The 18282-nt window shown below is 42.4% G+C and overlaps 1 protein-coding gene across 1 annotated transcript in view; it reads left to right on the top strand.

The window, feature by feature from the left end:
* Nucleotides 1-1622: 1622 nt before the first annotated feature.
* Nucleotides 1623-18282, top strand: part of chn2 (chimerin 2) — a 21648-nt gene continuing 4988 nt past the window's right edge. The window contains exons 1-7 of the mRNA XM_005934747.3: nt 1623-2561; nt 9417-9455; nt 10976-11031; nt 12676-12707; nt 12906-13019; nt 13171-13441; nt 17980-18063. Of these exons, the coding sequence (XP_005934809.1) occupies nt 2513-2561; nt 9417-9455; nt 10976-11031; nt 12676-12707; nt 12906-13019; nt 13171-13441; nt 17980-18063 (645 nt within the window). The 5' untranslated portion in view covers nt 1623-2512. The remainder of the gene's footprint in view (nt 2562-9416; nt 9456-10975; nt 11032-12675; nt 12708-12905; nt 13020-13170; nt 13442-17979; nt 18064-18282) is intronic.

Below are 18282 nucleotides of genomic sequence, written 5' to 3'. Positions count from 1 at the left end.
TAACTTCAAGTCAGTAAAGTCAGTAAAACTTCAGGGATTTTACTCTGTCCAGTACACATAGCATAAACCACTGTGGTTAAGTGACAACAGCTGCACTGGAGAAGCAACAACTCCCAGAAAGGGAATGGTTTTGTAGGTAGTGTCCCAATCCCTCCTGATTTTTTTTTCCTGTCAAGCTCTGGCAGATCTCCTCCTGGTCCTCCTCAAACAAAGGAGCAGTTAACAGTCCTGCTGTTGAAGCTGATGGTTCTGTACAGCACTCGTGTAACAGCTCGTGTCCTGGTTTCTCCTCAGGACTGTCGAGACTGCGCTGAGAGACACAGCAAACCTTCTGGTGAGGGCACATATGGATGTGTCATCCTGGAGGCGCTGGGCAACCTGTGCAACCTGAATGTGCTGCAGGCAACATTTCATGCTGACAAGGACACTGACAAAAAGAAAAACCGGGCACTCTCCAGGATATCTGCTGTCACTTTTACTTGGATAAGAGCAGATGAAATAATGGTTTATGTTTACTAAGTTAGTTGTATACCTAAAATTTATTTTATGCTGTAATATATAATATACTTAATTTTTTTGAGCACTGTATATTTAGTCTTTGCCAAGGAGGTGTTTTAACCTTCACATAGAAAAATAGCAATGCACTGGCCAGCTGGAAAAAGGTGTAGTGGAAACTAATTATCTGGTGTTTCTGGTGAACACAGATGCAAGTAATAAATCTTTGAATGAGCCTAACAGTACTGCAAACTTGGGCAACATTTAAAATAGGAGTAATAAGAACTCTGTTCTTCAGAACATTTTTAGTTTATCTGCTTTAAAGCATCAACAAATAGCTTGCACTCTATATTATTTGGTATCATGAAACAGGAATCCTTTGGGTTTGTTTCTCACTGACATCTGGAAAGTGCTTGGAGCTGATGTAAAGTGAAAGTGGCAGGCACCAGGGCTGATGTGATAGGTTGAGACAGCTGTCCATCAGATCTCAAACGGTTCTCACCTATTCCACAGCTGAAGGACTGAGCATTGTTTTAAATATAGTGATATTTTGCCTTTTGCTGAATTGAGACTCACTTGCTTGGCGATCATTTCTGTGGAGGAGACCAAACCAGAGCTAAAAGATTTGAATATGGTGCTTAAACTCGTCGGCGTGTGAGCATCAGTCGGCTATTCTAGATGATACAATCAGTGTGTCAATAACCTGTAAACAAAATCACTCATTCTTTAACACTGATTGATGGTTGTGTTATTATTGTCCTGTTTCCACTATGAAGGGGAAAACTATTATTAATAAAACCAGTGATGGCTGCTCTCTGTTGTTCAAGCAATGGCACGTGACAGTGAGCCTGGCATGCATCGTGCCAAGGACAAGTATTCAAACACACAACTCTGAAACAATGATGGAAATCTCTTGTGTGTGTGAATGACTGATCCTTCTGCCTCCGATGCAGTGAAAAAAAGACGGTACAAGGAGCTGCTTGCAAAAGGTTTTTGGAAAGAGCTGATGGTGAGATTTTTTCTGAGGCGGTTGTAACGTCATTAACAATCTGCTTTTCTATCAATTTCCGGTGTGTTTTTATTGACTGTTTTGCTTATAGTACATAATTCTGTCTGCAGGTGCAGCCACACTGCACACACCCTGCTGTTGGGCAGAGGTCAGGGTGAAGTCGTGAGCATGTAACTGGTGGATGTGCAGAAGCTGTCAAAATAATACAAAATGTAAGCCAGTTGATCGTTTTCTCCATCGCTCTTTTAACTGATAAAAACGTTCATTTCTTCGAGCGATATATATTTTTGCACCACCAGATGGCGCACAGACACCGGGCTCGCCACAGCTGTTTCATCAAAAATGAAAATAAGAACTGCCAGCTCTGGAATAATACAATTTGCCCATTTGTGCCTTTTCATGAATCAAACGAGTGTGATTTGAGGAAGAAAGTTCCGTCTGTTTGACATTCCGCAAGCGGAGCTGAGCTCTGCTGTTTTGGGCTTGTTTTTGCCTGTCAGGACTGCTTACATCTGGAAAACCTTGCTCCACAAAACTTTCACTTTAAGAAGGCGCGTCTAGGCTGCGGTGTGGTGTGTTTATTGCGATCCTTAAAGTGGCACATGGACGCCGTGGCTGGGCTCTGCATGGCACGACACTTTGCACCTACAGGTTCGGTCCATTGTGGGGAGGAAACGTTTTGACGAAACCGACCCACGGAGCACGTTCCTGTAGTCTTTTTCATCTTTCTCATTTATTTTTGGATCCACGGCACCCACGGTGTATGCGGCAGCGTGAACTCCTCGCCGAGACGCGCAGCGAGGCGAAGGAAAGGATCAGCAGATTCAAACGGACGGACGGGGGTGGTGTTGGTGGGCTCGGGATCAAACAAGACATGAAATGATCACCAGTCAGGCGTCAAAGGTGAAGCACACTGGGGCGTGAGGGAAATGGAGGCACCGCCAGGGACGAGCTGCTGTGAGCCCACCTTGGCCAAACAGGACTAACCGAGTCGTGAAAGTGATTGGGATGGCAGCATCCAGCAACTCAAGCCTCTCAGGTTCATCTTTATCCTCTGGTAAGAGTTCAAATTCTCCCCAAACGAACAGACACAGAAGCTTTGCACTAAATAATAGAAATAATAATAGGATTGCATTTCCTCTTGAGAAGTTTCTAATGCTTTCGTTTGGCTTGAATCAAACTTTTCTCTTGTATACAACCCACGCATTATCTTAATCTCTATTAATCTGTCTCACAGATGCCTTTCATTAAACTTTCTCGAGGTGGCAGCTGTGATAATATAGAAAAAACCCTCTAAGTGGATGCAGCTGTGGAGGTACTGGGGTAAAAGGAAAGCCCTTCATGTGCACAAGGATTATAAGGTCGTGAGATGCAGTCAGTGTGACGCTTGGTTTTGGATGTTGTCCTTAACGTTGCCAATCATTTCCACAATTCCACTATTGACTTTCCACTTGGCTGTCTTCTGTGATTATCTTTGGCCTCCTTTGTCTACCATTTTCCAAAAATGCAACATCAACCAGGCTGAGGTGTTTTCTGATATTTTTTTTTAATCTAATATGCCCAGTTGAGTGATTATAATACATCTCAGACTGCTTCAGTTTGCAGAAAACTCCAGCCAAATCCCCTTTGCATAAACAATGGTATAGCTCAGTGATTAGTGCATATTATTTGTCATTTTTGTGTGCTTTGCTTTTCACAGAAGGAAAAGCAGAATGTTTGTCAGCAGCTGTTCAAATAAACCCTGAAAATACAGTGGGAGCAGCAGAATGCTTTCTCTGCGCATAGTCCCTTGTGTGTTGATAAGGAGTAGCTCGTATTTGCCAGAGTATAAAGTACAACCTCCACTATCGCAGCACTGCTTGATGTGGAAGCCCCACCAAACAACCAGGGGCGAGCGTGTGTGACAGAAGGATGAGGCTGTTTGTAACGCTGAGCCTCCGCGCGCGTGGTTTATGTTTGGACTATAAAATCACATCAAGAAAATGTGCAAAAAAGAGGGGGGGGGAAAGCTGCAGCAAAAAGTCAAATTCAGCATTGCTTTGGTGGATTTTCATTTAATTTATAGCAGGACGAGGACATTCCATCAAGTGTTTGTTTTACTTTCTCACTGTCTCTGCATCCTGACCACACAGCAGCGTCACATTTCCCAAGGTACTGCCCAGTGGGAGGGACAGACAGTCAAGCTGATATAGCCCAGGGTGACCACAGGCTTCACAAAGCATTATCTCATGTGTGCGTTTCAGAAAGAAGTGGATTTATTGTTTGACCGCTGCTGCTTTAAGAGGAAAGTCTCTTCTTTCTGTGGCATTGGAGGGTTGTCATTACTGTTGGGCTCTCAATATAATTATCAGAGGTTACAAGCTGCACTGTTGCCAGGGATGGAGTGGTTGTCGCAAGGGTATTATTATTTTCGTGCAGAGCTCTTTGGCAGCCAGATGCAACATTTGAATAATCTTGTCTATGAGGCATATGACTGAAACATGAATCTCTGTGAAATTCCAGCTCCATATTAGGTCTTCTGTTCTTGCTGCAAACAAAGTGCTTTGGTATATTTGGCTAAATCCATCATATTTGTAAATCTGCACAATCGAATTGTAACTGATGGCAATTTTTTTTTATTTTCAAGTAACAAAAAGAGGTAACTGGGTTGATTTGTTTCTTTACTTTCTGCAAAATATCTACAAAACCCAACACAATGGGGTATTAGATTGTATGCAAATCACCAAAAAGCATGTTGTAGACATTTTTGAACTGAATGTTTAATATACAGCTGGAAGATAATAGCTATAGCCTCTATTCTTTGAAGTTGATTATAGCAATAGACAACCAAAATGATTGCCATAAGATTGCAACATAAATGTTGCAATCTCATCCTTTCCCTGGAAACATATCCTCTGGCTTTCTGTCTAAATCGGGGAGATTCCTACACATTCTTGGCGTGGTTAGGCATGGAAGCATGTAACTGTACCAGCAGCACACCAATTGGCAGACGGCTTCAGGAAATGAAGCTTTGAAAATGTTTTGTGAGGGCTACAGCATGAAAGTATGTCTTTAGATCCAGCCTTAAATGATAAAGTTGGTCAGGGAGGCAGACATGTCGCCATGCATTACAGACAGGCTGACTGTTAAGTGCGATCCTACACATTTCTTACAACATATCTCAACATATTTCTGTTACTTCTTTATTTTTCCTCATTTATTTGTTAATCTTTCAGGACTAGATTTGTGTCATGTTTTACTTGCATGTTTGCATTCACATTCTCCACAGCAGACTCAAAGAAATGTCAAAATCAGGTTACCAAATGATATTTTTCCTTGTTTAAACTCGCCTACACTTCTTTTTAACAGCCAGCTTTCCCTAAGGGTGTCTATGCCAGCAGCACACAAACACACTCCACAGAGAGAGAGACACTCTCCTACCTGTCACATGTTATTTGGTCAGCTAAGACTGTGTTGAGATACTTGTTTTGGATCACTGTAACACACAGATGGTCTCCCTGCTGCAGCTCTGATGTATCCCACTGACATGCTTGTGTGTGCAAGTATTTTTGTGAGGTACGCACACTTGGAGATCTTCTCCAGAATGTGTCGTTTCTTAATCCTCCTTATGCGTGTGGATAAATCTCAAACCTGTAACTAAAACTTCAAAGTGTTTTTTTTTGTTTTTTTTTCCCCCACAAGTGGTCAACAGTAAAATTATTTTTCACAGTCACCTTTTGTTATGTTTATGAAACGGCCTTTTCTGATCATACATAAGCATCTTTACAGTCTTCACGAAGAACAGAAATAAGAATTTCTGTTCTCTTCATCTTTAGATGGTTAAAATGAGGAAAAATCAGATGGTATTTGAAACTGTAGAAGATATTCAAAGGACTTGAAATTAAGGACTCCTCCTGCCAGAACAAGACCTTGAAAGGTTTAAAAAAATAAACTAAAAGCAGTCGTGTACTGTTGGTCCATAATTTGCTTAAAAATCCCCACAATTTTTCTAGTCTGTACAATCAGCATGTGATTGAAGTCCGGTGAATAACTATTTTGGAATTACGGACGTTTTTATACACAGTGCCTGATTTTCAGAGGCCAGAAAACACCTAACAGAGCCCGAACAATACAAAAAAAATCTTTAGATAAACAGAACAAAGCTGAATTTTTAGCACAATGATGGTAATAAAAAGATATGAAGGAAAGAAACGGCTCATGATCCAAACTATACCACATCATCTGTCAGACATGGCAAAGGGAGTGTTATGGTTATGGGCATGTATGGCTGCCAGTGGAAGTGGGTCACTAGTGTTTATTGATGATATGACTGCTAACAGAGGCAGCAGGATTAATTATGAAGCATACAGGGCTGTACTCTCTGCTCAGATTCAGACAAATGCTGCAAAACTGACGGATCTTCACAGTGCAAATGAATAATGACCCAAAGCATAGTGTAAAAGCAGTAGAGTTTCTTATGGTAGAGAAATGGGATATTCTTCAATGAACAAGTCGATCACCTGATCTCAACCCGATAGAGCATGCATTTCAATCGCTGAAGACAAATCTGAAAGTAGAAAGACCTACAAACAAGCAGCAACTGAAGATGATGCAGTAAAGGCCTGGTGGAGCATCTCAAGGGAGGAACGATAGCATTTGGTGATGTCTATTGGTTCCAGACTTTAGGCAATCAATGACTGCAAAGGATTTTCATTCAAGTGATTAAAAGAATCCTTATATTCAAAATTGTTTTAATTTGTCCAGTTTCAGTTGAGCCTCTGAAAAATGGGGGACTGAATAAAAACAAAATGACTGTAATTCTTAACCAGTTAATGAAGGAAAGAAATCCTTGAATTAAAACTGAAAGTCTGCACTTCAGTCACATATCAATTGCTTGATTTAAAATCCACTGTAGTGGTGTCCCACAAATTTTGGGAGCTGACTATAAGCTGTAAAAAGGACTGCACAAATCAGATTTAAAGACATCTGCACGTACGATACAGTGACAGTGGGTCCCAGTTTCCAGTGAAATTACTGGCTCCATATTACCTCTGCAGATACGCCCCCAGATATGCAGCATTGCATTGCATGTTGGGAAACATCCCATCAGATGGTCAGGTATTGGTCTCATTTCTCCTTGTAATTGTAGTTTCTGTGTCACCTTCACTGTTGACAACAGCAGTGAGGATTGTGCACAGAAATCCTGTCTTAAAATACTCCAAAGTTGCTGTTGTCAGCCATGCGTTCAGTGTACATCAACACAAGTCATTGTTTTAGGCGCTGAAGCGGAATATTTCTTTTGCATTTTGCACAGACAGTAGAGCGGACGGTATCTCGGGGGATAAAACTCTTAGCTTGATCTTTATTCATCGCAAATTCTCTTTGTCATCGAAGCAAACACCCGCTGGTAATTATTTTATTGAATGCTTCTGACTTGGTGAGTAATGGAGGGCAACGCAATTAATAGCTGTTTCTTCGGGGGGGAAGAGCCCTCTGGCTGCTTCAGAATTTTAAAATTCTCCCTGATCATCGTCAGAGAGACGCCACACAAACTCTGAGCCACTTGGAAATTCTTTTTGATGTTCTGTGTGTGTGTGTGTGTGTGTGTGTGTGTGTGTGTGTGTGTGTGGGTGGGTGGGTGGGTAGGTAGGTATTTGCACATATGTGTATATTTGGGCAAGTGTCTGCCAGTGTTTGCATCTGAACCAACACTTACGCGCTCCCTCTTTTGTAGCCAAAGCTGCTGCTCAATTCCAGGCCGAAATGCCATTCGTCATTATTAAGAATTAGATTGAAAAGAGAATATTTGGCAGCCCACCAGATGAAATCACATTCTTTAAATAAGCTGCAGTGGAATAAATCTTTCAGGCTGTTGCCAGTGCAGTACACAGTGACAAAGCGTCAGTGTTGAACAATACATTTTCCAAGGCAGCTTAGCCGCGCATCGGCAAATGGAGCCCGAAGGTTATTTGGTAGTGTTGGAAGGCAGACGCTCTGTGAAGGGCTTCAGCAACAAAATTTATCGGGGTCGGGCTTGTTTGCCTTTTCTTTTTGTCATTTACATATTCAGCTGTTAATTGTGTGCACCTGTCTTGTTTGTGCCCTGTAATAAACAGAGCTCTTTGCACAGTGATGTGCCGCAATGATGAGCTTTTTATTTTATTTGAAAATACTGCAACCAGCCTCCAGTCAAACTCATGCTGCCACCGCTCGCAGAGAAGCCAGCAGGAAGGAAGCGCCCTGACTGTCTGCTCTTCAAGTGCTGTCAGACACAAAAAAAATCAAAGAGGAACATAGAGATGTTAGTGGAACAGTTTTAACACAGATGCACTTCATATGACTAATGATTTTCAGTTTAGCTGCCTGGACCTCGGTGGCCATATCCAGCAAGTGCTCACTGGTTTTCATTATCTGATTCCCATCCCCATATGAGGTGTGTTTTATTACTTTCCTTCCTCGCCAGAGGGGTGTGGTGCGGATTTGCTGATGAGTACAAAGGAATGCTTTACATGTATCATCTGGGCGCAGTTGGGTAAATCTCTCTCTCTCTGGCACTGGGAGTGACATTGCTGGCTATTTTCTGCATTTGGAAGTCTAATCTGCCTATGTGATAGCGATAGGCCACCAGGACTGATATTGTATGACTGAGTCAGTGTCACAGTGTGCATGCTGAGCATACCAGGCATTCAGTAATTTTCAAACATGCAATTAATTGTTTCTTCTAAGGGAAGAAAATCTAATTCTTATGAGATTTTTAGCTGTAACTGGTGTCAAATTAGCATGTTTTAACTGACTGCAATTTAATAGATCGTGAAAATCTTCAGGTTTTTGTAATTACAACCTTGTAACACGATTAAAAAAAACAAACAAACGTTTGAGTTTGAAGGTTGAAGGTTGAAGCTTGACACGACCTAAAAGTCCTCGCCAGGAGCGCTGATTTGTTTGGGATCTTGCCAGACTGCTCTGCAAACACAGTCAAAAACAACAAAGGGATATTAATATTGACAAATCAGTTTCTACATCATGAAACTGATGTGTACAAGTAACAAGTTGCTGTGCAAAAAACAAAACCAAACACTCCAAAAATGGATTTTGCACAAATGTATTAAGTTTTAATGTATGAAACTGTTTATGGAGACTATATCAGGAAAACTGAAAATATATACAGTACTATAGTGTAACGCCTACAGTGCTGTAGTGTGATTTCCCTTTTTGCTGTACAGTAAAAGAAAACCTGACGATGTATATTAGCCATTCTTATGATTCTTATGATGTCAACGTGTTTTTTTTAAATTTTTTATGACTTACCTTTGGCCACATTTTAATTCATTCGGTGACGTTTTCTCAGAGTATTACAAGTCATTTCTTTTCTCAGTAGGAGTAAACTCTGACTTGCTGCAGAGAATTTACTCCACCTTCTCTGAAACGTTTCCTGAGCTAATATAACATCGTGCTCCATAATCACATAATCATATCTCAGCCACCACATTTCCCACGGGGATGTCTTGCTGTGTGTAGCAAGATTCAAATTGTATTTACTTCTGCTAATTTTGATTGGCGTGTTTGTAGTCTCACCGCAGGGCAGATGGGTGCTGTCGGGGACCTTGGTGGTTGTTAATATAGATCAGGTGCGTGCCGACACAATGTTTAGCAAGCGGACATCAGCCCGTACCGACTGTCCTTGAAGCGCAGACGCTGATTAGAATTGTATTCACTGGTGCGTCTCAAGAGGCAGCTGCGCAGCATGAATCCATATGCATAATTATAGCGGAGAGATAAACAACAGTGACATAACAGTGGTAAAGGGCGCACACTCATCCCACTGGGAAAAAGCTAGAAGTGGAGTTTTTGTAATGAGAGAAAACAGGAGAGTTTATTAACACAATCATGAGTTTGTGACAAAAGCCTGTTTTTGTATTTTTGTGTTTTGCAGACCCTGAGGATTATCAGCCACCCATATGGAAGTCTTATTGTGAGTAATTAATTCCCTTTATACACTGATTAGCAGTGCTTTCACCTAACTTTGCCTTTGGTGTGCTTCACCTTTTTTTTTCCTGCTCCACATTTCACACAGAAATGTTTTCTGTCCTTTGAAGAATTAGGTTTGGTTTAGCATAACAAAATTAGATGCACTGCAGGTTCCAAAAGGCCACGCACACACGCTTTAAAGGCACACACTGAGAACACACTCGCCCACTGAATTCATTCACACAAGCGCAAATGCAAAGCAGCCAATTCCTGATCTCTGAGTAAAATAGGTTACCAGCAGCTAGGAAAATAGGATTTTCTACCTGCTAAAGAGCCTCATTTAAAACGGGGTCCTCAGAACGCCCACTTCATTATGCAGTGTTTTTACCATGTGGGAGGAAACGGGTTGGCTCGTCAGAATAGAGGTAAACGCACTGATTGAAGCTGAGCTGAAATCGTCTCTGCTGGGGAAAATGTCTGTCCTACATTTTGCTTAACTAATTACAATTTATAGCTTTTTAAAATAACTTCCCCTGTAATTAAATGTCTAGTCTGCGTAATTTTACATTAATGCTGCTCCCGTCTGACTCCTCTCGTCCTATGTTGAGGTATTTTTGGATTCCCTCTGTCTTGGGAATGGATGATGTCCAGATCTTGCTGGTTGGCTTAAGTCAGCCTGACAAAACATGAAATTTCACAGTCAGGAGAGCCTTCCCCCTGCCTGGAGAATCTGCTGCGGTGAAGACTTAGCTCAGCCTCACACAGCACTTTCTTTAGCACTGCTTGCCAGTAGTGAGGACACTGGAGTGGAGCCGTCATCCACACACAAGGCTGCCAAACGATGGGACTGAGAGCATTAAAACAGGAAACATTTTTGTTTGTTTCATTTGTTTGTTGGCGATTTTGTGAAGTTTGCTTTGGTAAAAGGGAAAGTGCACTTCTAGACTCATAAAAAAATCATGGTTAGCTACTGATTCTGATTCTCTGTTTTGGCTGCTCACTTTTTTTTTAAACAGCTAATTGAACGTGCTATTTCTGGGAGGCGGCTGAGATGTTTGTGCTCATTAAATCCCCGCCACAAATCTCTCATTTCCATTTTTTTCCCCCGTTTCACTACTAATGCTAATAATAGGCTTGCACTTGCACCACGTGTGTAAAAGTGTCTTTGTGTTTCAAAGTTGAAAGCAATCTATGGAGTTATAAGTGCACGTTAGGTAAACAGGTCCTAATTCACGCAAATGGATTTCAGATATATGGCCCTGTAAAACACTCACTGCTAAGCACTGCACACAAAAGCTAATGGCTCCTTATGTACCTGTTACTTCTGCTCTCTGAGCAGCGGTTAGAAGCTTCTTCCACAGGCTGCAGCCTATTAAGTGGAAATATGGCTTTACTCATAGCTGTTGTCCTTTGTGTAAATGCTGCACAGCACACTTTATTTCCTTCCTCTTAACTGTGTATTAACCACACTTCTATTTGGTGGAAAACATGGAGCCTTCATTAATATGCATGTTTCTCTAACAGTGTACCAGCTACAGCAGGAAGCCCCAAGACCAAAGAGGATCACATGTCCTCAGGAGGTATGTGCAGCTTTGTGAACAACTGCATAGATGCTGAAAGGATCATAATCATATTTTTGTCACTGTAAATGTGAAAAACAATTCTTACCTCAGTGATAAATGATAAACAAATTCAATGCATTTAAATTAAGAAAAAGTCCAAATTTCTGAAACTGCTTGATTGCTCAGATAATTCACGTAGGCTTGCATTTGTATGGTTTAAAATTTCCAACGCACAGCAGCAGCGAAGCAACAATAAACGTTCTGATGCGAAACTAAGCCAGAATACAAGCAAAGCATGAATCCCATCTGTGATTGTATTCATTGTTTGTTTATTGCTGCCAAATGTCCGATATAACAATCGACCATATGGTCAGGCGCTGGAGCTAACTGACACAGTTATCGACACCATCAAATTCGAATTTATTATTTCTGAGTGTCTTTCTCTTCATGAGTCAGTCTACCACGCTACATGTACACCACTGCTCAGTTTTCACGCTCAGGTTTTTCCCGTGGAACACATTCGCTGACAAGTGATCGAGTCTGGCAGCTGGGAGCCAGACCACTCGGTAACCTGCGGGGAGCTGCTTGTTGGACCTCCCGCACCCAAAGTGTAACCATTTAAACTGCAAAATAAAAAATTAAATAGGTGACGCTCCTTTCCTTAAAGTTTGTTTAGGAGCATTTTTTCAGGGACTTTTTAAGGCAAAATTTAATGATATTTCCAAATCAATTACTATGTCGTCTTAGCTTGCACAGGGTTTGATTGTTCTCTCAATCCCGTGAATGAAAGGGCCGTCTGAAGTGCTGCCATCACCTATAGTGCAGCTACAATTGCACATTTTATCCTATAAGAAACATCAAGATGTGTTACAAGTGTAGAAGAGAAATTCAAGATCAGGGGCGCTTTCGAAGGAGACTGCAGATTCGATCCCTTCAGTTATGTCAGGAAAGCTCATGGAGCAAGTTGCTCTACTTTTTACTTCCCTCGCAGAAAGATCTGTGAATTTTCTATTGTATAAGCATACAGAAATGATGCGTGTCTCATCCTATTTTGAGTCTTGCCACACTTTGATGAGCTAAGAGAAGCCTGTGGGCTGCTATTACTAGATAAGTAGTTGTCCAGTAATTCACTACAAAATGATGTTTGACATATTACCAAATCCAATATCGTCATAGCTATTATCTATAAAAGATTACAGAAAGAAGGCCAGGAAAGAGGAAGAAAAAAGAAGTCATGATTCACCGTGGCAGTGCTATAAAAGCTCAAATCTATGACATGAAAAAAACCCCTCTTGTGTTATTGCAGGCGATCACTATAGCGATATCTGTGGTTATATTTACATTCAAGATTAAAAATAGGTTTAGCCATATCTCTTGGTAGACTTGTAATACATAGACACTAACAGGCTTAATATAAATTTTTGCAGCTGGCCATCTATCACCAGCTGTTTTAGTGCTTTGCCTCCAATTCATCTCCACAGTGTGTGAGCTGAATTTGTGGCTTTGGTAGCTGTGAATAGACACGGGGGTACAGATGGTAATCTGTGCTGTGGTGTTGGGCCTTTTATCTTTCACACAGGCTGTAAGAACAATTTACAAAGCTATTTGATTGAGCTTTCATGTTATATTGCTGCAGCCAATATTTCTTCTTCTGGTTTACAGATGGAGAGCAGACCCAAATACTATGGCAGAGAGTGAGTGTAACTGAATTTCTTTCATCATTTCTATGTTGTTTTCCCCCCGCGACGCACAGTGAATGGTCTTCAGTTGTAGATTATAAGTGGGTGTGGATATGTATCTATTTGTTTGTCTTTTGATCAGCTTTCAATATGTAAAACTGAGTGAGGAGGAAATCACATTGCAGGACTTATATACGTTTTTTTTAAAAATAGATTTCATGGCGTGATCTCTCGAGATTATGCTGATGAGCTGCTGGTGGGAACAGAGGGTGCTTACCTCATCAGGGAGAGCCAAAGACAGCCAGGGACATGCACCTTGGCCTTAAGGTAACAAATCCATCAATATGCAGCACCGAATCCCTGAGAGGTCGGCTCTACCAGCATCCCAACACTCACCGAGTCTCCACTTTGATCGCTTTTACTCACCTGCTCAACCTCTAAAACGTATCTACCGACTACATCCTCATTCTCCATCCAGGTTTGGACACCAGACCCTCAACTACCGATTGTTTTACGATGGGAAGCACTTTGTCGGGGAGAAGCGGTTTGAGTCGGTCCACGACCTTGTGACGGACGCCCTCATCACTCTTTACATCGAGACCAAGGCAGCAGAGTACATCGCCAAAATGACCACTAACCCCATCTACGAGCATCTTGGTTACACGTCGCTGCTCAAGGACAAAATGGTGCACAGACTGAGCCGTGGACGCACAGAACCACGCAGGGTCACCTTCCAGAGAGATGAAAAGGTGGGTTTTATGACTGGGTGGTGTACTGCGCTCATCCAGTTTGTAACAAGTATATACCATGTAGAGTAAATAGAAGTGTGTATGTGTGAGATTCTGATCCTAAAACACTATCAGGGTCTCTGAGTCATTCAGAAACTGTGGGCATTCAGACTCGGAAAGAATCTGAGTGACAAGAAGAATAAGAAATCCTACAACAAACTGTGTAGCTCCGCATCCCTTAATCAAAACATCTGGAATTACACGAAGAGTCAGAAACTTCTTAGAAGTTCCCCAAAGCTGAACTGAGCTCTACAAAATACCTTCAAAAACAATGTTTAACTGGGGGAATTTGTGCTGAGGGTGGTCCTGCCAAATATTTCTTTGTTTTGTGCTGCAGATTTTTGCATTTTGTGGATGTGGTACATGCGGTAACTGTAATTAGATTTTCTTTGAATTTTGCTTCTGTGGATTGACCTAAGCAAGCTAATTATTGACTCTTGGCTTGGGTAATATTCCAACAGGAAGGGAGCGGTGCAAAAGAAAACTTCTCCATTATATTGTTCACAATTCTGCATCCAAATGGTATAAAATACTAAAGAAGTATAGTAAATAACAAACAGACTTGTTTTCACTTTTTATTTTTTTCATCCAAATTATTTGGCTGCCCATAATCTTTCAAAACATCCACAACAAGCCAGCATTATTGCAAAGATTTAACGGGTTGCAGATTACAGTAGCTGGTATTTATCACCAGCACTGGGTAAATACTGGGGTTTTGATCCAGTTCCATACTACTTAACATTTCCAGTACATTTCCTGTAGAACGAGAGCATTCCTGAGAGGACACTTTGTCCTGTGAGTGAGACGTACATTATCCTTGCTGCCTCTGGGTGTGTTCACTGCTGCCATGCTTCATTGCCTTCACTGAAAGGTAATGATGACCAAGGGGACTGGGACTTTGCTCGGCCTGCCATCCATATCAGACACGTTGATCTTGGGTGAGACAGGTTTCACATTGTATTCGTTGGCACTCGCAAGCTGATGTCAGATTAAGGTCTGTAAATGATTTCTTAATCAGGATGAGGAATGTCTGCCTTCTTCATGTTTTTTAAAAGTGTCCTTCCACTAGGTGGCAATCTGAACTTAGTTCTTGTGCCTTTTTTAAGAGGTGATGGCAGTCAGAGTCACAGCCGAGCTTTAATTTTTACATTTATTTACTATTTTTATATTGCTTGCTGTTTTGCTGTGAGCGCGTGAGCTGTATCGTTAATGTGTCTCTCAGCTTTGATTTATTCTGGGATATTTTGTCTTGAAAATGTCAGCTTCTAGTTCATCACTCAGCAACAGGCAGATGGCAGCCTGTCAGGAGGACCATCATTGCTGTGTTAACATCATCAGTCTTGAGTTCGATTTCTGTAACGCGAGAGCATTAATGCAAGCATTGGCTGCTGGTCAGCGAGTAGTCCATTGACTTATTGCTGTTTTAAATAAACTTTGACAGATACGGCTACACCGAGAACTCCTCTAAGACGTGCAGACACGTCTGCATCTGCATGAAAGGCAGCGCTTCATTGAAAAGTGTCCCTCGTGTGTTCGATCCACAGCCTGATTTTTAGGTTTGAATGACTGTGGACTGCATTCTGTAATAAGCATCCCATTTGGCAAGTAAAACTGGAGCATGTCTCTAGCTAAATGTCAGATTTTCAGCTATCTGTGTGTCTTTGAAAAACTGACTATGCATTCCTCCTGCCAAGTATCTCAGCCGGTGACAGCTGTGATAATGGCAGACTTTGTCAGGCACCGTTTGAAAACCACCTGCCAGTCTCTTCTCACAGAGAGACTGTCTTCTGTCGGCTCAAATATTCCGCGTCTGAGAAGCAGAGACCTGACCCGATGGCTTGAATCTGTGGTTGCTTTTAAACTTTGTGTTTACCAATTACACAGCTCCACCCCGAGGCCTTTAACAGCCACAGAAGCTTCACTGTACACTCAAAATTCACGCGTGTTTACTCGGTGTCGGGTTGACACCTATGTAATACCGTAACTGTGAATGCTTGTGTAATTAAAACCCTCTCACAAGGTGAAAGGGGGCACTTGAGTGAGCCATCAGGATTCCTTGCGTGTGCAGGAATTTACTCAGTGACTAAAGCCTCTCTAAAGCCACATTGCTCCTGATGCTCACCACACTGGTTTAATCTCAGTGGCGCTCTCAACAAGCTGCCCTGCGTGCGTGCCCAAGAAAGATTTTTTTTGTTTTTTGTTTTTTTTTGTTTATTTGTTTGTGTTTTAGGATAATTACCTGTTTGCTCTGCTATAAAAAAAAAATGCAAAAACAACTATTTATGTCTCTTTAGTTGCAAAATGCCAAAACGCTACTTAAACAGTATTTTTATGTGGTACTTTTCCAGAGTGTGATAGATGCATGTTCGGTGGTCCTAGCCCAGACAAAAGTGACAGTTTCCTCCATTTTCAGTATCTTTCAATACTGTGTCCTTCACAGTATGCCTATTTTTCCATTTGTTAGAGCAGTTTTGTTTTAGTCTCCTTTGTCTCACTGTGCCAGTGTCCACTGTGCTGTTTTCCTACAACTCCAATCATAACTGAGTTCACTCAGCTGCATTCTCACAAAAGTCCTGAGGGGAATAAAAGAGCCAAACTGCTGAAAAGAATGCAGAGCTTGTTGTGGGACCACCTTTTGTGTCCTTTCTTCCAAGCTCTTCTTTAAGAGACAAGAAGCCATCTGCCTGCAGACAAAGAGCACAACCCTTGTCTCCCCCTCCCTTCCCCTGCCTCTCCTCTCCTCCCCTCTGCGCGGCTAAAATATCACAGAGTGGTCTATTCCTCATCTGTCTATACAGACTTAGCTGCAGAGTTAAATTGTACCGTATGGTATGCGTAGGTTTGAAAGAATGCTTGTCACAGTGACAAATTTCTTCACCTGTCTTGTCCCTCTTACAGCTAAGGCCTAGTTTACCCAACAGATATCAGAGACATAAAGGAAAAAGCTGGTACACAACATGTCCACTGCCTTCCCCCTCCCTTGTGCTTCTCTGTCTGTCAGCCTAGCTTCATTTTATCTCAGTTTTGCAGTTACCCTTTGGGTCTTTTGCTCTCTGCCTCGCCACTCTGCTTTTGCACCAGCTCTTTATCTCACAAATCCAGTGCCTACAGGCTTTCCGACCTTTGCAGTAGCTTAATAAATCACTTTTTTAATGATGTCATCCAATAGATGGACTGATCTGTTTTGTAACCTGGAAGCTGCTGGACATGAAGTCTTGCTGATGTTTATTCGGAATGTCGTGTGATGTGTCGTTTGTGTGCAATACCTCGTTTTAGAAATTGTGACAATTGGAAGCAAGTCTCGTGGTGCTGTTTACTGGCTAATAACAAGCACAGCTAATGGGGACAAATTCAGCATGAACATGGCAACAACCCCCCGCCGGCAAAAAAGACGCTGCTGCAGACCTGCAAATGAGCTTCCTATGGGATTTTGCTTGGATTTGGGCACTCCTGGATTATTCCCTGTGTAAGGATTATTACAGTAATCCCTGTGAATACCAGTTAATGGTCTAGCTCTGCTGGTCTTCTGACACAAGTGATTGTCACAGACTGGAGTAGTCAGGGCAGTATAGTCGGGGCAGTGCAGTCCGGGTGTCTGGAAGATCTAGTTTGGATTGCTGTGTGGGGAATTCCACCAGCTGACAGACACGGCTAGAGGTCAAGATCTGTTTGAGTTATGACAACACAGCCTCAGCTCTGACAAGGCTGACAATCTTGGGTCTGTCTCTGAGCAGGCGAGTGACCTGTTTAAAGGATCCAGTGCTGAGTGAGAGCTGCTGGCAGTGAAGTATTATCTGCAGTTAAGTGAAGTGGAGTGTGTCCGGAAGGCACTGTGCTAATGGGAGTGTGCTCAGTGCTATAAAGAGGGCGTCTGCACTATTGATCCTGCTTTAGAGAGCTGTTGAGCTGTGTGAAGTGGTCCTGACAGCACCCGGCTGCCCTCACTCTCAACCTTCTAGCCCCTGCCCATCTAGGACCCTGCTCTATCTCTCGCTCTCTCCCTTTTCCTCCCTCTCTCTTTCTCTCCCTCTTTCTGGGTGTGTGAAAGAGGACCATTGTGCAAGGCACACTCCTGCCTTCAGGCCGCCCACTACCAGTCCTCTTCCCACTGCTGCTCTTGCTTACTGCTGCCACTGGATTCAGATCAGATGCAGAGTCGAGGCTGCGCTGGCTGTCATCAGTCGCCCTCCTGGGTCACAGGGGAGTGGAGTGTAGCTGCTGCCTCTGCTTTGGACAGTTGCCGACAGCGTTTGCTGCACAGCACTCACGGATCCCCTTCACACCTTCCCTCAGAGGAATTGGAGAGTCTCTGGGAGCCCGATCAGTCAAGCATGGAAGCTGAAGAAAACATAGGTTTAGCAGCCGAGCTGATTACCCACAAGGCTAAGAGACAGGAGAGGAAGCGCCAGGAGCTGCTGGCTTTGGCTCTGGGAGTCAAGCTGGGGAGCAAGGGGACTCTCCTGTGGAAGCCTATTAAACTGTTGGCCTCTTGTCCTCAGATCTCTTCACCTCTGGTGCGACGGAGTGCCTTGAAAGATACGCCGGAGAAGCAGTGCTCCTATGAAAAGATCCACAACTTCAAGGTGAGCAATTTCTTCTTAGACACAAGGAATGAAATGAGTCAAAGTGTCAGCTGCTGACAACATTGTTAACATTTCTCCTAAATGACTATTCATTTATTTTGTAGTAGCTCACTTTTGTTTTTCCTTTGGTTAAGCAACTCTTTAGCGAGATGCATCTCCAGATCCGCAGATGTGTTTGGATCACAGACCACTGTGTGTGTGTGTGTGTGAGTGTGTGTG

Source organism: Haplochromis burtoni, unplaced genomic scaffold (assembly GCF_018398535.1).
Source record: "Haplochromis burtoni strain Fernald_Lab_line unplaced genomic scaffold, NCSU_Asbu1 Contig_120, whole genome shotgun sequence".
In the NCBI taxonomy this organism is placed as follows: Eukaryota; Metazoa; Chordata; class Actinopteri; order Cichliformes; family Cichlidae; genus Haplochromis; species Haplochromis burtoni.
Note: the sequence above shows the minus strand (reverse complement) of the source record. Positions and strands in the feature narration are given on the sequence as shown.